Source organism: Prunus avium, chromosome 5 (genome assembly GCF_965620075.1).
Source record: "Prunus avium chromosome 5, drPruAviu1.hap1.1, whole genome shotgun sequence".
Taxonomy (NCBI): domain Eukaryota; kingdom Viridiplantae; phylum Streptophyta; class Magnoliopsida; order Rosales; family Rosaceae; genus Prunus; species Prunus avium.
The window spans coordinates 24,744,605-24,768,267 of record NC_142288.1 but is presented as its reverse complement, the minus strand read 5'-3'; the positions used below and the strand labels follow the sequence as shown (position 1 = coordinate 24,768,267).

At 37.7% G+C, this 23,663-nt stretch overlaps 3 protein-coding genes across 5 annotated transcripts; 2 read left to right on the top strand and 1 right to left on the bottom strand.

The window, feature by feature from the left end:
• The first annotated feature begins 5,092 nt into the window (after positions 1-5,092).
• Positions 5,093-8,271, top strand: LOC110757043 (serine carboxypeptidase-like 45). 2 transcript variants are annotated; one of them, XM_021958564.2, is made up of 10 exons: positions 5,097-5,557; positions 5,675-5,776; positions 5,886-5,981; positions 6,328-6,420; positions 6,525-6,604; positions 6,693-6,974; positions 7,081-7,205; positions 7,364-7,456; positions 7,575-7,692; positions 7,886-8,271. In XM_021958564.2, exons 1-10 carry the CDS (start codon positions 5,293-5,295, stop codon positions 8,033-8,035), a joined length of 1,404 nt encoding a protein of 467 aa, XP_021814256.2. In that variant the 5' UTR covers positions 5,097-5,292; the 3' UTR covers positions 8,036-8,271. The 2 variants fall into 2 exon arrangements, with proteins under 2 accessions (XP_088109325.1, XP_021814256.2); XM_088253199.1 differs by lacking the exon at positions 5,675-5,776 and having other exon boundaries at positions 5,093-5,557.
• Positions 8,272-8,616: 345 nt separating this feature from the next.
• On the top strand, positions 8,617-13,812 carry LOC110757018 (dual specificity protein phosphatase family protein). Of its 2 annotated transcripts, none has more exons than XM_021958541.2 (11): positions 8,617-9,192; positions 9,388-9,465; positions 9,669-9,790; positions 9,912-10,116; positions 10,232-10,408; positions 10,542-10,702; positions 11,221-12,295; positions 12,403-12,549; positions 12,630-12,857; positions 13,038-13,195; positions 13,318-13,812. In XM_021958541.2, the coding sequence occupies exons 1-11, from the start codon at positions 9,139-9,141 to the stop codon at positions 13,676-13,678; spliced, it is 2,766 nt and encodes a 921-aa protein (XP_021814233.1). In that variant the 5' UTR covers positions 8,617-9,138; the 3' UTR covers positions 13,679-13,812. The 2 variants fall into 2 exon arrangements, with proteins under 2 accessions (XP_021814233.1, XP_021814224.1); XM_021958532.2 differs by having other exon boundaries at positions 8,621-9,192; positions 9,669-9,811.
• A 397-nt stretch (positions 13,813-14,209) lies between these two features.
• On the bottom strand, positions 14,210-19,765 carry CLPC1 (CLPC homolog 1). The gene is made up of 10 exons (XM_021958553.2): positions 19,568-19,765; positions 18,219-18,800; positions 17,603-17,718; positions 17,393-17,515; positions 17,097-17,282; positions 16,698-16,913; positions 16,299-16,516; positions 15,938-16,013; positions 15,755-15,844; positions 14,210-15,521 (listed from the first exon to the last, which is right to left on the bottom strand). The coding sequence occupies exons 2-10, from the start codon at positions 18,781-18,783 to the stop codon at positions 14,343-14,345; spliced, it is 2,769 nt and encodes a 922-aa protein (XP_021814245.1). The 5' UTR covers positions 18,784-18,800; positions 19,568-19,765; the 3' UTR covers positions 14,210-14,342.
• Positions 19,766-23,663: the final 3,898 nt, after the last annotated feature.

Below are 23,663 nucleotides of genomic sequence, written 5' to 3'. Positions count from 1 at the left end.
TCTATTTTTGACCTTGGAAATCTGAGAGATAATATATCATAATGCAGCCGAACTTTGCATTCTGTATATATATATTTTTTCATATGACCGCATCGTAATCACGTGATTTATTAATATTAATTTTTCGTTCAATCATATTATAACATGTTGAGAAATAAAATTATCAACAACTGTCTATTTAGTTTAGACTAAAAAATATAAAGGTTAAAATTAGAAGTTGATGGCAAGCTGTAAAGAAAGTCTGTGACTGAAGGAAGGGTGCGACCATTTTAGTCTGGTAATTGGATGACCTGCTGCAAATCAGTTGTTTCACGCACTGCTAGGTCTCTGAGTAAGAGAAGAAAGCAGGCCCCATTAGAAGCAATTACTTGTTGTTCTTGTTCTGAAGCTATGATGGGGAACATGTTACATGTGTTGCCTTGTGGACCTGCCTTGTGAAAATATACATGTCTGTACTTGAAAAAGTGAATGAAAACATTAGAAAAGTTAAAACAATATAATTATTATAAGAGAACCCTTTTGACAAAAAGGTCAGAGAGAACAAATTCGTCTCCAGAAAAATACATAAACAAAATGTTCAAGTCTTGACCCAAAAAAAACAAAACAAAATGTTCAAGAGCTCTTGCTAATTAAATCTCCACTCAAACTTTTCAAAATTTCTGTATCCATCCATCCATCCAACACAGCTTGATTACAGATGATCATGTTGCTGGTGCAAATTCAATAATCTAACAAAATGCAGGGTTTTGTTTTTCTAATAGAAAACAGTCAGTCTATCAATTTACATTTTCCAGAAGTCGATGGGATGGGAACACACTTGGAACTAAAACGGAAAAAGAGACGAAATGAACCATTCAAACACGTGATTTCTTCTTCTTGTTTTGGCTGCTACTTCATGCTAGACAAAAGTTCTCTCTGGGTTTTGTTACATACAATATGTGATAGAATAATTAACGATATTGATTATTTTAAAAAACACAAGAAAGGTAAAGAAAACTTACGGTGCGAAGCAGAACTGGAGCGTGACCCAATCATGGCCCTTGATATTTACAGAACAAACTGTTGAATGTAGAGTCTTGATCAAATGTGTTCCTCCTTCTCCAACAACAATTCAAAATGTGGTCATACAAAGATACTGAACCTCGCGTGGTGCAATATTGCAACTGCCAATCATGATGACATGAAAAAAGTCAAGCTTCCATAAATGAACCAAATACTCTGTACTAATAAGATCATAAAATGGCAACGGATGACGGGCAATCTTCAGGCCTTGCAATTGAAACAGTTTGCTTAGTGAATATGCAACACCACCGTCATCATCTTTGTCCATTCTAAAGGAGTATGCTATAATCTCCTCATTGCTAAGCCCATGTAAGGCATGTATAGTCTTCCCTACAACCACTTGCCTCCCTTTGAAAGGAGCATAAGTACAAGTGTCAACTTTTCACTTGATTCCATTCTTTTCCCTTTCCACTCTCATGAAAAGCAAAGAGAGTGTAGTTCTTGGGGCCGGAAAATGAAAACAAAATAGCACCATAACAAACGGCATAACCACTTATTCCCATGACGGAGAGTAGTGTATATATCATCATAAAACGGAAAAGGAGGCATTGGCTCCCAAACCTTCTGATTGGAATCGTATCTCTCAAAGCTTGGATCATCCAGATATGATAGGATGCATGGAGATGCAAGATAATACAATTTGTCATAAGCAGAGTACACAGCAGTTGCAAATGCCTTAGATGATATGGAATTACTGCCCTAGTATCGGTGTAAAAAACATATCCTCCAAATGTTGCAGTGGAGAAGGCCCCCTCATAATTCACACCGAGACCGTCCTGTTGAAGTAAGTATAAGCTAGAGCAGATCCACGTACTCTGAAGGGGATGATTATGCCAGAACTTATTCCGCCGAGGCCACCGAAGTTTTGGATTTATTATTATTATTCCGACGCTCAATGATATATATACAAGAGAGACTCTGACTGATCGATATACCTGATGATGATTAGAGAAAGGAATGGATAGACAGAACAAGGAGATTAGGTAGAAGAATAGAAGGAGAGATTAAGGTTAAGAAGACAGAGAATTAATTCTAGGGAGGATAAAATCCATCCAAGTCTCAATTACAAAGCATGTATTTATAATATTGATACTCCCTTCTAAATCCTAAACCTAGTAGAACAGGAAACTAACAAATAAGATTTCATTCATTTTAAGTATGATTAACCTTGTTCTTAATTTTAATTATGATTTCTATTTAATGTCGGTATTGTAATGTGTGGTTTGTATGAGGAGCTGAGGAAGCTGGGGATAGAAGTTAGAACAGCAACTTTGGCTAGCGCATCTCAGTTTCTAGTAATCATAAATCTGCTTCAGATTTTGACACCTCTTCATGATAGATGCTGCTGCCCTCAGATTGTTGCTTATATCAATTCTTTTTTTGTACTCCTTTTCTTTACATGAAATTCTAGTGCAAACTCTCTCTCTCTCTCTCTCTCTCTCTCTCTCTCTCTCTCACACACACACACACACATAAGAACTAGAATCCGCTGTATAATTAAACTGAGCTGGTATTGTAGTACGGATGTAACTCCCTTTTTTCGTGCAATCAAATTCACATTTTTGTTTTCTTGTGAAGGTTTGCAAATCGAGAGTTTGTAATTTCTCCTCCTCTGCCCTCCTTTATATGGTCATAATTAAATATGTTGTTTCAGCACGACGTAGAACTTCTATGTTGAAGGGTTCAATTCAGTTTCATTGATCCGATGGTTATTAAGGACTCCCTCGTTACAGCCTCACTCCTCTTCCTATATGGTGGGTAGGACTGTTGTTCACAGTCATCTTTCTAATAATGCGGGCCAACAAAGAAGGACTGGAATGCCGATATCGCTCCATTGTATGGGGCTCAGAATCTAAAACATAAACTGCAAATAACTGAGCTATGGGTTCTTCAGTAGGTAATGTAATTATTTTTATATAAAAAATTAGTAAAATGAATTTAATTCTTTGGAAAATGGAAATCGCCAAAGAGAAAACAACATAAGCAACTCTGCACGCCAACTTGCTTTGTTGTGACCCCCTAAATTGAGGATCATGAATCATGATAGATAAATGGTAGACAAAGAGAAGTAAGTCGTAAGCTTGTTTGCTCTTCAAGTTCAAAGTCAACCTGCTTTTATGGAAGGAGCTTGTGACTTGTGGCACTTCCTACATACATGCCCTTAAAAGGAGGAAATTAAAATTTTATTATTTTTTAAAAAGAAGCTATTTAACTACAAAAAAAAAGTTGATGAGCTTTTTCTCCACTATGTATATTAAAAAGTTTCACCAAAAGGGAATAACGTATAAAAATCAAATAAAATAAATGAGACTTTACTTTCATGCCAAGAGGGTTTATAAATAATAAAGCCTACATATCTTAAGCCTTCCTACCTATAGACACATTTTCCAACTGCGTTGCTCCCAACCACTTCCCATTGTTCATTTCTTTGGCTTGGAAACAATGGAATTTTGGAAGGAAAAAAAAATTAAATATTTCCAAGAATAATTACATTCTTTTAAAAAGACGCTTGGGGTTAGTCCAAGTGACGAGGAATAGTCGAGTATTGGGTCAGGATTAGGATAGGTGCAGGTTCGAATTCCTTTGTATTATTTGAGGGTAAATTTTGATTAAAAAATGCGAGACAGGGTTCAAGTAATGATGAAGAAGATCAGCCACATTCATGAAATGTATATATCGTTGGGTCCATATTTCTCTTCTGCCATAACCAAAGCATGCGACAGGAATGTGATTTGTCTGGTAGTACCCTGGACCATTGATCAACAGTGTCATCTTACAAAGCCAACTTGTTGCTTAAAATCCATTGACCATTACCAATCCATGATAATTGATCTTTTATTTTTCACCGAAATCTGAGATGATGCAGTCACACTTTGCTTTCTGCATATTTTTTTGTATCTTCGTATCATCGTCACATGATGATGTTATTGTGATTTATTAATATTACTCTTCTGTTTACTCATATTATAACACATTGAAAAGACAAAACAATCAACCAACTCCCTTTTTAGACTAAAAAATATAAAGGTGAAAATGAGAAGTAGATGCCAAGTTATAAAGATGTCCGTGACTGAAGGGCCTGACCATTTTAGTCTGTGGTCATTGGGTGACCTGCTGCAAATCAGTCTTTAGAAATGGCACGCACTGCCAGGTGTCTCTAGGTTTTTACAATTGAGTTAGAGAAGAGAAAGCAGGCCCCATTAGAAGCAAATTACTTGTTGTTCTTGTTCTGAAGCTATGATGGGGAACATGTGTTGCCTTGTGGACCTGCCTTCTGAAAATATACATGTACATGAAAAAGTGAATGAAAACATTAGAAAAGTGAAAACAATATGATTATTATAAGAAAACCCTTTTCGACAAAAAGGTCAAAGAGAACAAATTCATCTCCAGATAAATACACATAGAAAATGTTTAAGAGCTCTTGCTAATTAAATCTCCACTCAAACTTTTTAAAATTTCTGTATCCATCCAATACAGCTTGATTACAGATGATCATGTTGCGGGTGTAAATTTTTAAAAAGATTTGCCAGTCAAAACCAATATGCTGGGTTTTGTTTTCTAATAGTAAACAGTCAGTCCATCAATTTCCAGATCTTCTCCGAATTAGAAAACTAGATATGGGATTGTACTTGGAGATCAAGAAAAGTTAATCAATCAAGCCAGTTTTGGGAAAACCAAAAAGGAACTGCAAAGCTCAACTGCCAATACCCCTCATGAATCATGATGATACTGTCAAAGAAAGACTTATACTAATATCAGGAATATGTAGAAGTGAAATTAGATAAATAAAAATAGATGCCATTTCCACGCAATTTCTGAGATAGAAAGTAATCTTTGTAAAAGCCACTTTCCACGGATCATGCTCAAATTTGTTACTTTGTTGAAAAGGAAGCATATGACAGAAACAACAAAACTGAAATTTCTGAAAATTAATTCAGAGCTCTAATAAAGCAACCCTTGTGCTGCTGACTCAGCTAGCCCAAATAGGCACACACCAGACTCACTATAGTCATTGTGTCTCTCATCCATCTCTTTCAACACCATTTTCAGGCCTGCAAGCAAAAAGCTAGAATGGTAATGATAATAAAAAACAAGGTATGCCATTTATATAGTGCCCTACACTCTCCCCCTCCATGCCCTCCACTGAGCAACATTTAAGCAAGGCTCTCTTTCTCTCCAAGGGCCTTGTCTAGTTGCATTCATCTTCCCTTCCTCACTTCTGAAACCATGTATTCTTCTCAAAGATGGAAGACCATGGCAATGGCTGCAGTAGTTGTGCTTCAGCTCTGGTTTTCCATGGAGGTTGAGTCTTCTTCTTCTCATCATCCTGATCACAACATAACTAGGCTTCCAGGCCAACCCCATGTGGACTTTCAACATTTCTCAGGTTATATTACTGTGGATGATCAGAAGCATAAAGCTCTATTTTACTACTTTGTTGAAGCAGAAATAAATCCAGCTTCAAAGCCTTTGGTCCTCTGGTTGAATGGAGGTCTGTTAACTCCCCTTACTTGCTTCAATGTAAATCAAATAGATATATGTAAGTGAGAAATGTAGGAAAGAACTGAGAAGCATCATTAATTGATGTGTAATTTTCTGTTTCATTTAGGACCTGGTTGTTCTTCTCTTGGGGTAGGGGCATTTTCTGAAAATGGACCTTTTAGACCAGATGGTGAGGTCCTGGTTAGGAATGAGTACAGATGGAACAGAGGTAATGCCATAAATATATTAGCTGTAGCCATTGGCCGCCAAAAAAGAAAAAGAAAATAGTTGCTGCATGATTTGGCAATTGATATTTTCATTTTCATTTGATATTGCAGAGGCAAATATGTTGTATTTAGAGACACCAGTTGGAGTGGGGTTCTCTTATTCTAAATCAAGCTCCTCCTATGTGGCAGTGGATGATGAGGCAACAGGTATATATATATGTGTGTGTGTTCTCATCAGTTCCAAATACACGTTCATCCTTTTGTTTCTTGCTTTCTACTTTTCTCCCTTTCGAAAAATTATGGTTTGCCCAGTGGAAGACATATTAAAGTTTGCTTAGACTTTTCAATAAGTGACATTTAAGCAGTGTTTCATTTTTCACACTATAACAGTGTAACTTTTGTTTTGCACTTCCAAAGTTCCAATGGAGGGTTCAAAACTATTAACAGTCACCAGTATTAACAAGCACTTTTTAATCTCACTTCTTTGTTCCTAAATTCTGAATTTAGAACTTATGGAATATTTGAATTTTGTGTCTGCATTTGATTTCTTAAGCAAGGGACAATCTTGTATTCTTGCAACGCTGGTTCAACAAGTTCCCCCAATACAAGCACAGGGATCTGTTTCTAACAGGAGAAAGTTATGCAGGTACCTTTGTAAATATAAGTTGACTTGTTGAGAAATGCTTTTTAATTTCCTGTTTCATCCTTTTTTCTTATTATCATTTTGTTGCTGCTTATTATTAATTCCAGGTCACTACATTCCACAACTTGCAAATCTTATGGTTGAAATTAACAGAAAGGAAAAGTTGTTCAGTCTAAAAGGAATTGCTGTGAGTAGAACTTTAATAAAGTTTGGATTTTGACTGACCAAAAAAACATAAAAGGAAAATATTTTATATTTATTCTCTCTCACTGCAGCTGGGAAATCCTGTTCTAGAATTTTCCACTGACTTCAACTCAAGAGCTGAGTTCTTCTGGTCTCATGGACTAATATCAGATTCAACATACAACATGTTCACTTCTGTTTGTAACTATTCGCGATATGTGAGTGAGTACTATAGAGACTCAGTTTCACCTTCTTGTTCAAAAGTAATGAGCCAAGTGAGCAGAGAAACCAGTAAATTTGTGGACAAGTATGATGTTACACTTGATGTCTGCATTTCATCTGTGCTCTCACAATCAAAGGTTATAAGCCCCAATGTTAGTAAGCCTTCTCTTCCTTTTAACTTATGGTATGTTTTTTTCATTTTTTTCATTTTTTCATTTTTTGGTGTTACATATCTGAACTCTTCATATCATGTGACAGCAAATGACTGAGAGGATAGATGTATGTGTTGAAGACAAAATTGTGAATTATTTGAACCGGAAAGACGTGCAAAAGGCTCTACATGCTAGGCTTGTCGGAGTTCGCAGATGGGATGTTTGCAGCAAGTAATTCGTTTCTTTCTGGAGATTAAATACATATGAAGCAATGCTTGTTTAGAACAATAAGAACCAACTTATCAAAACTGATATTGGGGTCTATTATATTAAATTTATAAAATATACAATCTTTTCAGTCACTAACTGAAATTTCATGTTGATACTAGCATTTTGGACTATCAAGTGCTCAACCTGGAAATACCTACAATCTCATTAGTTGGATCACTTGTCAAGGCCGGAATCCCGGTGTTAGTTTACAGGTACTTGTAACTGGAAATACACTTCTTGCATGATCTTGATCAAATTATTATTCTTGAATGATATATAGATACTTGTAACTGGTATAAAAGTAAAACTCAATAAAATTTCTCAATTCAGTGGAGATCAGGATTCTGTAATTCCTTTGACGGGAAGCCGCACCTTGGTCTATAGATTGGCAAGGGAGTTGGGATTGAACACCACTGTCCCTTACAGAGTTTGGTTCGAGGGAAAGCAGGTATATTGCAGTGCTTAGGATTATGCATTGCACATTCATTTCATACCTTTATCTTTAAATTTCTGGTCAGCCTTTTTTTTTCTCTTTCTTTCTCATTCTAAGATTTTATTTGTGATGAGTTTGTCTGCCATCAGATGGAGTGATATAAACTCAAATCTGGTTTCATATCATTTCTATTTGTTCTTCTGTCCAGGTTGGTGGGTGGACCCAAGTGTATGGTAACATACTTTCATTTGCCACCATCAGAGGTGCCTCTCATGAAGCTCCTTTCTCACAGCCTGAGAGATCACTCAGGCTTTTCAAGTCATTTCTTGAAGGCAGGCCTCTGCCTGAAGTTTTCTGATACATTGTTTAGGTCCATAGTGATTGAGTTTGCAAGTAAATCTGCTGTGCCATACATGGGTGCTGAAGATTTCTTTCAATTTGCAAAAAGAGAAAGAGGTAGTTTTGTGTGTGTGTGTGTGTGTGTGTGTTTTGTTTTCTGGCTTTTGTGAATGTAAATGACTCTTTGGGTTGGAAATTTTTTGTGAAGTTCAAAGGCTTGTTGTTTCTTCAATTGATTTGATTGATTCACAAAAACTCTTTTTTGACTTTGACTTAGGAGAGGATATAATAAATGCAAGCTCTAATCACTGCCATACAGACAATTATCAACATGTTTTACCGGTAGAGATGTTTAATTAACATCAATTTTAACACAACATTAATCATCTGTCCAAACTTGTTTATTGGGTATCCATTTTTCTTTCTTCTTGCTTGGTCCCAAGACCGCCCCACCACTTCAATGACAAGTTTTCCTCAGAAAATTAAACTCATTTCCTTTTCAATTAGTGCTTCCCAAAAAGAAAAGACCCGTTGGAGATCTAGACAACAAAGTATACATAATAATTAAATTATCAAACAATCAGTGGATCTCTTCAGGAAACAAAATATATATATATATATAAAATATCAGTGGGTCTCAAGCGTTATACAATTATATACTTATATAAACACATAGGCTGATTAAACAAAAGAAAGCCAAAGCAAATGAGAGTGATCCTCATCATCATCATCATCATAGCTTGAATTGAAGCAACAACAACATCTACCAATTCCCAAAGCCCCATCTTACAGTTTCAGACCAAAAACCAGCAACCTCCATTTCATAACAAGTTTTAAGCCAAAAAAAGACCCCCACTTGCCTACCTACCCACTACTATATCTCTACACCGTATAGTTTTCAGTTTTCAGAAGAGAAAAACTGAAAAGGCGCCAACTTCCAATTCTCGCACTTTTTTTGTTCCTTAAAAAAGCGAACTGCTTTTTATATTTTTGAGTTTATATACTTAGCCTGTACAGTTTTTTCTCTCTCCCTCCAACTGGCTTCAAGGACAGACAGAGAGTGGTACCCTCCCATTATTTTTATTTTTCTAAAGAAACCCCAACATCCCAAAAATAAACATTATGGCAAAAGAGCAAAGCCAGGAGCCTGCCATCATCAGCCCTCTGCAGGTCCAGGTATTGCTCCGTTCCCTTTAATTGTTTTTCTTTTTTGTTTAAACCCAAATAATTAAAATCTCATGCATTTTTCATCGTTAGGGATCTGGGTTTTCTTTGTATTACATAAATTAAGCAGCTTTTATTGACTTTTTAACAAGTGAAATAGATTGGGGTATCTGATTTCATATTGTTGTTTATATGTTGAAATTGCAGGACAAAGGGGAAGACAAGGAGTTGGACCCTGGATCTGACGAGCCTGAGGCCCCTTTGCCTCTCACAGTCACTTCCCGGGTTAGTAACTTTTATATGATATTGATTCTTTCTATAAAACCAGAAAGAGGAAAGAACAAATGGGCATTATGTTTTTGTATAGTTAGGTTCCTTGGAATGCGGGTGTTTTGTATTTATTTTCCACAGAAAGACAGATAGTGACTGTATTTTTTTAGACAAACAAAGATGAAACTAAACATGGATAGGGTGTATTGGCAATGCAGGTCTTGTATATGTTGGGTGACATTGCCGCAGGGCCTGCGTATAGAATCACGCAATGGCTGGAATTGGTTCGTAAACGGAGTTCCCGATATCATTCCTCTGGCTTCCCCCACAGCCTTCCGAGGTTTAACAGTATGCCTTTTAGGTTTGTTTCAACTTTTTGTTTATGTGCATTGAAATGTGGTTAAATCTCTGTAAGAGGAAATTTTCGATGTTGCATTGTAGTCATCATGGTTGCTATTCAGTGCAGGAGAATCTGTTGATGACTGGGCAGATCATCTGCCTACTGAGCAAACCACAGAAGTCAATCTCTGGGAAAGACTTGGTAAAGCTGCTACATTGGACATTGAGTCAAGTTCTTTCTCCTGGGATAGGCTTTCTTCGCTTCATCACACTGAACATAGTAGTAGCAATGACAATTCTGAGGATGAAATGAATAAAGCACTTGAGGTGTGCAATCTCCTTTAACTACAGTACATGGAATATCATGCAAAGAAGAAATACATGCATCATTGATTATATTCTTATCTGCTGCCTTGTCATCTCTTCAGTTGTGTGCATATAGGTCACTGTGAATTCGGGGGGAGTTGTCTTCTTTGCCCTATTCAACCAGCCAGGGAATGAAGATGCTTTTCCTAAGGAAGCGGTAGCTGTTATAAAGATATCGTCGTCAAGGATGGCCACACAATCTGAACGTCTTGGTTATGAATTTGCAAAGTGCCTTGGTGTTCGAATTCCACAGGTTGTAACTTTGTCACTCCTGCAATCATATTATAACTAGTCTTGTTCGTTAGGCTTTTTAGCGCTTGATGTGGAGTCATTTTCCGCTCTTGCCAACACCATAATATGTATATTTTGTCTGTTGGGTATTGCAGGCCAGAGTCATTCATAATTGTAGCTCTGAGTGGCTCCAGATGAAGGAAGCTGCAGAGAAGGCAAGAGATGTAGCAAGTTCAGAAGGGGATGAATGTGGCGAAATGACATGTTCAGAACTTTTGGAAGCTCTTGAACTTAGCCGATGCCTTTTGCTTATGAGGTCTAACTACAATCTTAGTGTTTCTATTTTTTTAATGTAAATGAGTTAATCCTGCAGCATAAAATATACTGGCTTCATTCACCATCTAGTGCCTATTTTTTTATGGCGTAGGGATAGACTAGTCAATTAACATATCATCTTTTATATGTTATTCTACTATATCGGCCTGCATAGATGATAACGGTATTTTGCTGGAGCTTATTTGCCTTATCCACTATTGTTGAGAAGTACAGGGTCATTTGACTCAGAATTTCCGTAGGTTCTACGAGATTGTTACCTACATGCACATGACTAGTTAGAGCATGTAAAGAAGTTTCTATTGATTGCTGGTCATTACACATGAAATTAAAATGTTACCCTGATATTCTAGAACATGTTCAATGGTCCCTTCCACAATACGCATAATAGCAAATTAATGAGCATGATGTTCCATCATGTGCAGCACTAGAAAATGCTTCCCAGTAGATAACTGAATCTTTTATATGGTGTTACTGAAACCAAAACTTTAATCTTTGCAGCTATGTTCATGGATCTCCTTTACTTGAAAGCTCAAATGTATTTGAGTCAAAGGAAACTGCGGAAAAAACAGCAGCTGCTCTTGGTAGGATCCTGATGTTGGATCTTGTCATCAGAAATGAAGATAGGCTTCCTTGCCGTCAGCTCAGATGGCGTGGAAATTCTGCAAATCTATTGTTGGCTGACAAAACGACTTTTGCAAACATGGACAGATTGGAGGAAGCCTTCGATTCTGCAATCAAGCGATACAAACCAAGAGTGATCAGAGGTCTTCATAAGGATAGAAGGGCAACTTCAGTAGATAGCAAACTGAGTGCCCATAATTCAGGACTGGTATCACAGACCTCTGATCTTTCAGATATTATAGAGTCACCAAGATCCATAAAGAGTCAACTATCAGATGATTCAATTTTATCTGATTTTCCAATTGTGGCTATTGACTCTGGTGTTCCCCGTCGGCCTCCTGCTGGAAAACGTGCAAATGACCAGGAAATTTATCCTAAGCTGGTTGAGTTACTACTCAATAGTTCCGAGTACTCCTCTAATGTGTTACATGACATAACATTAGGGAAACTAGGACGTCCTCCTTTACAAGACATTGATGCATCTGATACACGAGCAGTTTATGAAAGGACTTCAGTTGTTCAAGAGTTCCGTAATGGATTCCGAGCTGCTCTTAGGGATCTACAAGGCTTCCATATATTCTTACTCACGCTTCACCAAAAACTGGAGAACTTGCTACGAATATTTTTTAATATTATAGATAAAATATCTTCAGGGGAGTCTGACAAAGAGGATTTGGCAGTTCCTGAGTCGCCCTCACTTGCTTCTGGAAGTGTTAATTTCCCTTTTTCACCAAGCAAGGACCGGCTTATCAATGAGAACCATCCAGATAGTGATTCTGAATTGCACAGAACTGCTCCAAGGTCTTCATATTCGGGAAATAAAGAAAGCTCAGACTTGAGCTCTCCCATGTCACGGGATAGTTGTCATGGGAGGTTCTCTAAAGGGAGTGCAGAGCCCCTCCGTAGTCTGCGTTTGACAGCAAAGCTCCGGGACTTCCATAAATATGCCAAGGTTAGAAAATTACTTAAACAAAAACTGTGTTATACTGCAGATGATGAAACGGAAAGTCCTTTTTATAATACATAATTCTTCTTCAACTTTAACATTACAATGCTCAGGTCGATGCGGAATCAAACAAAGAATTGGAACAGTGGAATGAAATGTTAAAGAGCGATGCTATCAAACTCTGCCAGGAGAACAATTTTAATGCTGGGTATTTTGAGGGTAGTGACAATAACGGTGTTGTTGATGCTTATGAATTGAAGGTAATCTTTGCCTTCCACTCTGTGTGTGTCTGTCTCCTTTCCTTTTGTCTTCCTTTAACCATTGTATCTACAAATAACAGGTCAGACTTGAGCACATACTTGAGAGGATTGCATTGATATCTGGGGCTGCAAACACAGAGAGGCCATCTCCAATCACAAGTTGCCTGTTCATCGGCGGGGCCCTGGCTGCACGATCTGTATTCACCCTGCAACGCTTAGGAATTACTCATATATTGTGTTTGTGTTCCAATGAAATTGGACAATCAGATTCACAGTTTCCTGATCTATTCGAGTACAAAAACTTTTCTGTGAGTTAGCTTTCTCATATGTGAACATATTTCATATATGTTTAATGCACGCATCTCCAACCATCTCCATTAAGATGAAAGTCTTTGTTGAACATGGATCCCCAACTCTCCATGTATTATTTTCATCATACTTTTTGCACCTGCATTGTCCTGATTAAACTACCCATTCCCTTTGCACAGATATGCGACAATGACGATTCAAACATCAGCGGCATCTTTGATGAAGCTATCAGTTTTATTGATCATGTTGAACAAATAGGAGGGAAGGTTCTGGTCCATTGCTTCGAGGGGAGAAGCAGAAGTGCCACGCTGGTGCTTGCATACCTAATGCTCAGAAAGTAAGTAGAATCCACAGCCTCTGGCATCAGCCAACCTTGGATATTCTTTTTCTTCTGTTAAATGTGATTTCAACAAGATTACTTCAGGAAATATTTTGGTAAATAATCTTTCTATGGTGCAGGAACCGCACTCTATTAGAAGCATGGAATTCTCTAAAACAAGTTCATCGCCGAGCGCAACCCAATGATGGTTTTGCAAAAGTCCTATTGAATCTGGATAAGAAACTTCATGGGAAAGTTTCCATGGAATGGCAACAGCGGAAGCCAACGATGAAAGTTTGCCCTATCTGTGGGGTGAATGCAGGTCTGAGTAGCAGCTCACTTAAGCTTCATTTGCAGAAATCACACAAGAAACTATCATCAGGTAGTGTGGATAGTGCAATGACAATGGAAATACAAAAGGCCTTGACTGCACTAAAAATGAGTCGAGGTGGAAGCGTCAGCCCTAAACAGAGGCATTCTCATTCAGATGTGGAAGATTAGAGATTTCCAAGCTGCTTTTTTTTTTTCTATAAGGTGGACTATTAGTTTCATAATGTGGTCGATCAATCTTGTAGATATATAGAGATTGTAGAAGTGTCTTTTAATCAAGGAATTGTGCGGTGGGTTTTTGCGCATCCGGGGCTTCCAAGTTTAAACGTATCATAAATAGATTCTCAAGAGTTTAGAGATCTAAAGTTAATCTGCCATGCCCTTTGTTTCATGCGTGCATAAATGAACATCAGCAATTCTCCTTTAACTCAAAAATGACTTTGTTAATAACTGATGTTAAACATAGAGCTACTATATGACTAATGAACAGCATAGAACTTAAGAACAACCCAAGGATAAAATTACCGGGTTAAACAGCATGAATGTGTTAAAATTCTTTATTAGAAATACTAGCATTCCCAACACTAATTCCACCACAGGAGGGGTCTAAAAGAAAAAGTACTAACCCTACTATTTGTGACTGAACTATGCATGCTATTCTTCTGTATAAACTGGTACAGCCTTGAACAGTCAAGTCAACCATTAAACAAACAGCTTTCAATTACCGCTACCAACTAGTCCTTTTTGGAGTAAACAGACTGTTCAATTGCAAAGCGCAAATGAAAAAAATACAAACATATTGGCAAAAGATTAACAAAAGCGGCTATGTTAACATTCAAACAGGGATTGCCTCGGGCAAAGACTCGGGAGAACCACTGCTACCATTGAGCACAGTCACATTGCCATCAGAATCGACATCCACAATAACCGAGTCGCCTTCCTTGATCTCCCTTGCAAGCATCTTCTCAGCCATGCTGTCCTCCAAAAGTCTCATTATGGCTCTTCTTAGAGGCCTTGCTCCATAACTTGGGTTGTATCCTTCGTCAACCACTCTATCTCTAAACCTCTCTGTCACTTGAAGCTCTATCTCTTTAACCCTCAACCTCTCGAAAACCTCCTTGAGCATTATATCTGCTATTTCCTTTACCTCCAGCTTAGTGAGTTGTCGGAAGACAATCATTTCATCCAACCTATTCAAGAACTCTGGTCTAAAGTACTGTTTTAGTTCCTCTGTCACCAAGCTCTTAATTCTATTGTAACTGCTATCCTTCTCATCGTAATCAAGGTCAAATCCTATACGACGGCCTCCTTTCTCAATTACACTGCTTCCAACATTAGACGTCATTATCAGAAGTGTATTCTTGAAATCCACAGTTCTGCCCTTGCTGTCAGTCAATCTTCCATCCTCAAGTATTTGAAGCATCATGTTGAAGACATCAGGATGAGCCTTCTCAATCTCATCAAAAAGCACCACAGTGTAAGGACGGCGTCGAACGGCTTCAGTCAGCTGACCTCCCTCAGTGTAACCAACATAACCTGGGGGAGAACCAATGAGCTTGGAAACAGTGTGCCTTTCCATGAACTCACTCATATCAAGCCGAATCATGGCTTCTTCAGAACCGAAGTAGTAAGCAGCCAAAGCTTTTGCGAGCTCAGATTTCCCAACACCAGTTGGACCAGAAAAGATGAAACTGGCAATAGGACGATTAGGATTCTTCAGTCCAACACGAGCACGGCGAATAGCACGACTAATAGCCTTGACTGCTTCATCCTGACCAATGACTCGCGTATGGAGGGTCTCTTCCATCTTGAGGAGGCGGTCCGATTCATCAGTTGACACCTTCTCAACTGGAATGCCAGTCCAGGAGGACACAATATGTTGAATATCCACTTCAGTCACGAGAGGACCTACATCTCCTGCCTCACTCTCTGCCTTACTCATCTCCTTGCCTTTATCAACAACAGCTGAGATCTGTGCCGAAAGGTCTTTTTCTCTGTCACGTAATTCCCCAGCCTGTCCAAAATTTTCTGTTGTCAGCTTAATTGATGAAAGCTTTCATACTAACATAAGACATTATTTGACAGTCTACTCATCAACTCTGATATCAATTTCACTCTAGAAAGCACTTGAAATTTTATAAATATTTCTAGCAGCAACTTCTTTTGACAACCCTAACATTTGATTTGGTTGTTTAGAAATCTAGCATGCATACCAATGCAAAGTGCTTCAGCAACAGAATTGTGTACCTTTTCAAAGTCTTGGCTTCTAACAGCCTCATCCTTCTCCTTAGTGATCTGCCTCCGTTCTTTCTCAAGCTCTCTAGCTTCTTCGGGTAGCTGCATAGAACATACAGTATTCCCCAATCAACACCAGCAATCCCAGGGATTAAAAAGACAAGTGGCTATCCAAACCAGAAAGTGAGGTCATACCTGTGCATGACGAAGACGAACTCGAGAACCAGCTTCATCAATCAAGTCAATTGCTTTATCCGGCAGAAAGCGATCACTGAAGTATACACAACCATCAATGAGAACAACATTATTCAATTATAACGCATAGGCAAAAAGAAAGGTAGCCAACACCATTACAAAAACAAAAACAAAAAATTAAAATAAAAAGTAAAAAGTAAATAATTTCCATAAATGGGCATCAGCCATTATCCAGAGGAAGGCAAGCAATTACCAAAGGACATTTTCATTCATCAAAACACTTCCAACATTTAACCATTTTGAATAAATATCAGCAGCATCCATCCAGCATTACATTGCACACAGAAGTAGGGATGCCTACCTGATATACTGGTATGATAGCTGTGCAGCAGATACCAGGGCTTCATCAGTGTAGCGGAGCTTGTGGTGAATCTCGTATCGCTCTCGAAGTCCTCTCAAAATCTGAATGGTTTCATCCACAGTTGGTTCAGGAACTTTGACTGGTTGGAAACGCCTTTCCAAGGCTGGATCTTTCTCTATGTGCTTTCTGTATTCATCGAGAGTTGTGGCACCAATGCACTACACCAATAAAAATTAAACTAACTATTAGGATCCATATGTAAACAGCAGTAAGCTATTCTAAATGTGGCTCCACATATATAATATTTTATAATTTACAATAGCGCAGCCAAATTGATTTCAGTTCATAACAAAAATAGAAAAAATGGTTATATTCTTTCTATCACTTTTTCAAAATTACCTGCAGTTCACCTCTTGCAAGAGCTGGTTTTAATATATTTGCGGCATCAATTGCCCCTTCTGCTGCTCCCGCTCCTATTAAAGTGTGCACCTCATCAATAAACAAAATTATCTCGTCACTTTGTTTAATTTCCTCCATGAGCTTCTTTAATCTTTCCTCAAACTCTCCACGGTACTTTGTACCAGCAACAAGAAGACCCATATCCAGTGTTATAACCTAAAGAGTGGCAAGGTGGGGAAAAGGTCAAATGTATTATTGCATTGTTTTCCAAAACATAACTAGAGGCATTGAAATAGAGGAAACTTTCCAAACAAGGCGACCATATTGAGCCTGGATGTTATGCACACACATAATGTTACATATAATATTGCTGAAAATTACAAATAAACTCTCACACACCTTCTTTCCCTCTATGGTTTCAGGAACATCACCAGTTGCAATCCGTTGAGCAAGGCCTTCTGCAATTGCAGTCTTCCCAACACCAGGTTCTCCAATAAGGCAGGGATTATTCTTAGTTCGCCTACCCAAAATTTGCACAACACGTTCGATTTGAGGTTGTCTTCCAACAACGGGATCCAACTTACCCTGGGAATTGAAGAAAAAATATCTTAAAAACAGGCCTTCAAACAAAAATACAAAAAATCGGAGCACATGCTACTACATAACATAAGGGATATCGGAAAGTTCAAACTAACCTCCTCTGCTAGCTTAGTTAAATTGGTCCCATATTCTTCTAGAGTCGGCATCTTATTACCACTGCTTCCTCCTCCAACACCGGCACCAACAGCCTCTGTGCTCTCACCCACCATACGGATAACCTGCCCACACCAACAAAGTTTTTCATGGTTACTTTCTGATGCTGAATTTATTCAAGAAGAATAACCAAAGAAGGATGATATGCTTGCCTGTGTGCGAATGTTACTAGGGTCAGCACCTAAATTCTCAAGAACACGAGCTGCTACACCCTCACCCTCCCGAAGTAAGCCCAGAAGCAAGTGCTCGGATCCAATATAGTTATGGCCTGAAATTTATCATTTATTGTCCCTTTAGTTAACACAAAAATGAATGTAAACCATTAAAGAGAAGTGAACACATATCAATTTGCATAGAGATCAAAAAGGGTGACCAAGAAACAGGGAATACATAGGAAAGAAAGAAAAGAGCCTAAATGCACAATGAATTCAAAAGGGATTTGCATGGATTCATCCAGTCAACCAAGTCCATGCTACTAATTTTCAAATGTATCATATCTCGCAATGTTTCTTTCAATAACACTACATTTGTCTTCAATTTCATGCATGGACCCTTTAAATATTGGTTAACTCCACAAGGATATTAATGCTTAATACCAAATAGTCCATATACATTGCCACATCTACTAAGGTATACACGTCAGAGTTACCCCACAAACCCAGTACATAAAAATAAGATGCCCTTCAATGAGAAAATAGATGTTTCTTATTAGTTTCTATCAATGTTCTCAAGGCATTTAGAGAACAAGAGAAGGAGAAAGAAAGTTACCAAGTTGGCGAGCTTCCTCCAGTGACAGCTCCAAAACTCGCTTCGCACGAGGAGTGAATGGAATTTCGACAGCAACAAATCCACTACCCCTTCCAATTATCTTCTCCACTTCAACACGTGCATCTTTAAGATTAATTCCCATGGACTTAAGAACCTTGGCAGCAATACCAGTTCCTTCACCGATAAGACCCAAAAGTATCTGCTCTGTGCCAACAAAATTGTGACCAAGTCGCCTTGCTTCCTCTTGTGCAAGCATAATTACTTTAATAGCTTTTTCTGTGAAGCGCTCAAACATGGCTTTAGGCACACATCTGCTAGCCTTTCGACGCCGGGAAGTGATTGCAACTCCCATCTTGGAATAAAAGTCTTGCCCAGGTTTCGCCATAATATCTAAAGCATTAACACTACGGAGTCCTGAGAAACTGCTTATTCTCAATCCAGGTGCTCGTAAAGTACAACACATCTTGACTGTCCTTTTGGCATTTCCCGACCCTTTAGATTGACCAAGCCTTCTCCCAGCAACCACACCAGGAATATTAGTTGACTGAACCAGAACTCTAGCCATGATATCAACTTAGCAGTCTGCATTTGGCAACAATCAAACTTAGATTTAGTTGCCAATTCGAATATTCACAGTGATAAAAAATAAGGAAAAAAAGTCACCAATAACTTAGCAGTTAGTTTCAATACAAACATCACGGTACTCAAATGTATGCATCAATATTCAGCCAGCAACAAGTGTATGACTCCCATCAACATAGAACATACATTATAAACTTCCTCAATAATAATTCTAAAAATGTGAAATCCTTTCCCCTATCTCTCGCTATCAAGAAAACATAAATTGTGTTTTTTGCCTCCCAAAACCAGCATAGAAGTGATTAAGCAAGCACAAAAATTAATCCAACAACAGTTAGAAGTAGTTATCCAAGAACTTATATTGGCAAACTACGTAACTTAGAAAAAGTTCAGAAACAAAGCAACCATTAAATATAAGATAAACTACAAGCCCTATATAGACCACCAAAAACAAAGATTAAACAAGACCAACAAAGCTCAAAGACACAACCTTTAACATTAGATACCCAGATTATAGGGAGCAAAAAGTTAAACGCAAACTCAAAGTCAAAATAACATATCAATTTTATAAACCCAGCAATCACCACAATAACATCAACAAATTCAAAACTTGAGAATCAAAAACAAATTCCATTCGATAAAGGTAAGAACAACCGATTAGAAGGGGGGAAACCCAGAATCCAAAAAGGCAGAAGCAAAAGTAAAAACCCTAACTTTTGTACACAGAAGCAACCAAATCAAAAGCGTAACAAATTGAAATGAAAGCTCACCTAAAACCCCTTATTTGGATAAACTTTCAATTAAATAAAATGAAAATTTCAGAAAGAGAGACAGGGTCTTTCTTCAGAGAGAAGAGAGAGACCCTATTCTTAGTATTATATGGTCGGCCGAAGAGGAAGAGATAGGTGTGGTCTTAAGAGAAGCTCTCTCTCTTTCTCTCTCTTTCTTTCTCGCTCTTTCTCTATAAATCGATAAATCTATCTCTTAGCCTTTTCTCTTCCATATGAGGCTCCATCAACGTTCATGCACCGTCCCGTACATGATAAGCTACACGACACCGCTTCCTACATCCGCGATTGATCAACGGCAACATATTACGACACGTCGTCTAAAGTGTGAGATTATGGCTCCGACTGGACCCAGTGGTCTTATCTGTATGTCAACGTGAATGTTAGCGCAGTCCCTATCTTGCCCTGGAGATATTTCGCTGGATGACAATTTTACCCTTACTACGCTGCCTCTTCATTCGCCATAAATATTGCGGGTGCATGAATACGTCTCTATTTGTTTGTAAGTTGTAACAAAGCCGTACACGAGAGCAATTGCTCAAGTGTTTTTCTCAATTTCTTTCTTTCTTTTTTCCGCAATGAAATTTACACTCCAATTTTTTTAAAAAAATTAATATTGGGAATTGAGTAGAGAGATTTACATAAATATTTATTGGGTGTCTAAAGAGTTCAAACCTCTGAGATGAAATAGCTCAATCAACTGAACTATATACCTCACTGACAATATAGTTTTCTTTAATAAACCTTCAAAATTGAGAAATATTTTTTTCTTTAAATATAAGCTATAGTCTAAATTACTCCAATTAATCTATAAATAAGGGGGGATTTGAACTTGAATGTAAAGGGACAGCCCACTACCCTAACTAACTGGATTCGAACTTGAGACATCTTTTAATTTTGAAGAGAAAAATACCAAATGTCAAGAGTTAGATGGTGTTAGACAAATCTCGTATTCATGTAGGTTGTGATAATCAGTATCAAAGTTGCAGGTGTAATGTTTAATTCATTAGAATTACTATCAGTAAATTGAGTTTAAAGTTGAGAATGTTTGAAAACTTTATTCTTTTCTACGAATTTAAATATAAATAAGGGCAAATATTGCAATGGAAAAATAGAAAATAGAAATTTTAATGGAGGAATTTGGGGGGCCTCTCTTTGACAAAGTCCTATGATTAGGATGGGTTTGATTGTTTGTACATGTAAAAATATCAGGCAGTCCAGTGCTAGGCCTTTTGGGTTGGCAGCCTTTAGTTTTGGCCTTGTTGTCAATCCATTGACCATAATTTTGATTTGTTTTTCTAGTTTATTCTTCTTTTTGTTTTATTAACTTCTCCTTCATGGACAAAATTTATTCTTTGCTCTTCTTTTGTAGGCTTTTATGGGTGGAATATTTTGGCTAATTGGACTTTCGAATCTTCTCAAGCCCAAGATTTAAAAAGGCTTTTATTGAGGACTTAAATCAGTTCATATGATTGAGCAAAGGAGGCTCGGCCCACTTTGTCATTCATGGACTGCCTCAATAGGTTTTTCTTACTTCTCCTAATGTCAAATTATAGTTCATATAAAATTCATAAATTTATATTCAAACAAAAGTTCATCTAGTCAAGGTTTCAAAGTAACGGTCTTGCAACAACATAACATGTCAGACTGTTTTACAATAAAATCACTTCATTTGTAGTAGTGTCATTATCATGTGAAAGTTTATCTTGGTTTATCCGAATTAGCTGATTTGAGCTTGGGCCTTTGTCAATGGGCTTCAACGTTTTCCCGATCCTCAAAGTAGCTGTTCGACACCTTGAAGGAAGGCTGGGCTGGGTGGCTCAGCCCATTTCAGCCTTCGGAGCCCCATGTAACACACAACGTGCAAAAGACAAAAAAAAAAAAAAAAAACAAAAGAGTGGAAGCAACACAATACAATCAATTAACAATCTTCAACTGCAAAAAGTTGATTATTTTTCCATCTTTAAAGGAATAGGACATGGAGCGTCCGTGTAAATGTAATTTTAAGCCAAAGGGTACACAAAAAAGTTGATAATGTTCTGAGTTGTTGTGATGTGATAGTAAAAAAGAACGTTTCCCTTGCAAGTAATAAGAGTGTGGGGTAACCTAAAACTTAAGGGCAGCCTTTTATTTTATGCCAATATGACAATATGTCCATAGCTCACGGGGATAGTCCATGAATATTAAAGGCAGCTTTCCTTTCCAATTGCCATAGGAGCCAGCCAGCTGAGCTGCAACTTAATTAAAATTCTTGTCGCCCTTTCTTTGCACTTTGGCATCTGTTTACATTTAACATTGATTACACTTTCAATGTGGTCCATAGTTCTCACTAGCCCTATGTTTATTTTTATAGATTCAGTGGGTCCCCATGATAAATAAGGTTCTAGTTTCGATACATTTGTGTATATGTGGTATTCTTTCACTCGGGGACCATAGGAAATGAATATAGCCTATGCTATGTCATTGCTTCACAAGTATTTGGATCTAAGATTCAAAAATATTGAGCTCGATTGTATGATTGTATGAATTTGAAGTACCAAGTTATAAATTCAAGTTTGGGATTAGGGTTGGAGTTGAAGACAACAATTCAGACAAATTCAGGTGAATTTCAACAACATAACTTCAAAATTAAACTCAATCCTGTCGGATTAGTAATTTCTTAACTCGGGTCGAACATGTTCAAATTGATCCATCCAATCCAAGTTACACCTCTCGATGAGTTTTAAGTAGGAAAATGTAAATGGATGAGATTTTCCCAAACTAATATTCATAACATTTGAGCCATATTGGAAAGAGTTTGGTTTGGTTAGGGCATACACACACACTAGACCAAGGGGCAAGGGCAAAGAGAGATGAGAGATGGGCGAAGTAACCGTTGAGCAACCACAGATCTTTGAAAAGGAAAAAAGGTGAAAGAGAAAGAGAGGTTTCATTGGGTAGTAGGTGCGGTGAGTAGAAAGAGCCTCACGAGATGCTTGGGGTTTCCTTCTTTTACATCAACTATCAATATTCAATATCAATCCATCCCCTCTGAATATTATTCCCTCCCTCTCTCTCTCTCTGCCCTGCCAGAACTCCCTCCTGGCTACTTTCTTTATATGCAAATCCCATCCCATCTCTCTTTACTCTTTACTTTTTGAATCAAACTCCTACACTCGTACTCTTCCTATTTAATTGTGTTTCAACCATAATACTTGAACTTTGTAAAACTTTGTTGTTCAAGGTCAAATAAGGCTGCCTCTTGGGAGTTTTGATTAGTCATTGATACTTCAACCACCGTGATCCAATGATGAAAGAATGAGTATGAGACGAGTTATAAACTTAAACAAACACTTGAGCAGTAAATGAATGAGCATGAGTCAAGCAGTAAACTTAAACAAATAGTTGAGCGGCAAAGAATGAGCATGAGACGAGTTGTAAATTTAAAGATACATCAAACTTTTAAAAGGGTAAAAACAACGTTTGAGTTGTAAAAGGATGAGCATGAGTAAAGATATTCGAATTTACCAATATGGATGTACATGTTAAAAGGATATTACAAGTAAAAGATGAAAGGAAACAAATAGTTGGTGAAACTGCACCATCTTCATTACCATTTGTGATTATACTCAAGAGACCCTACTTTTGGTTATCATAGTTACCTTGTTGAAGTAGTGGGGAATTACAAGGCAGCACAGTGAAAAAAAATGGCTCTGCCTTTCTGTGATTAGCTTACCAAAACAGCTTGCAGACACTGCAATTAAAATTTCTGAAATCCGCAATTCTCTTTCTGTTTTTTTTTCTTCAATACTTTAAAGCACATTTCGTGTAACATGCAGTGTTCATATATACTGGGGCCTGTAGCTGCCAACAACACGTTCTTAGTTCATGGCCAAATGCAAGAAAAGAAAAAAAACCCAGGAAAAAAAAACAATTGGAAAAATTGTTGAAGAAAAACAGCTTATCATCATGTTGTGAATGAGACAGGTAGCCCGTTGGGACCACTGACCACACAGTACACACCTTAAATATCATTCAGTCTATCTTCCAATTGCTCATACCAGGACATTGGCTTTTATTCACACAAATTTTGAAGTAG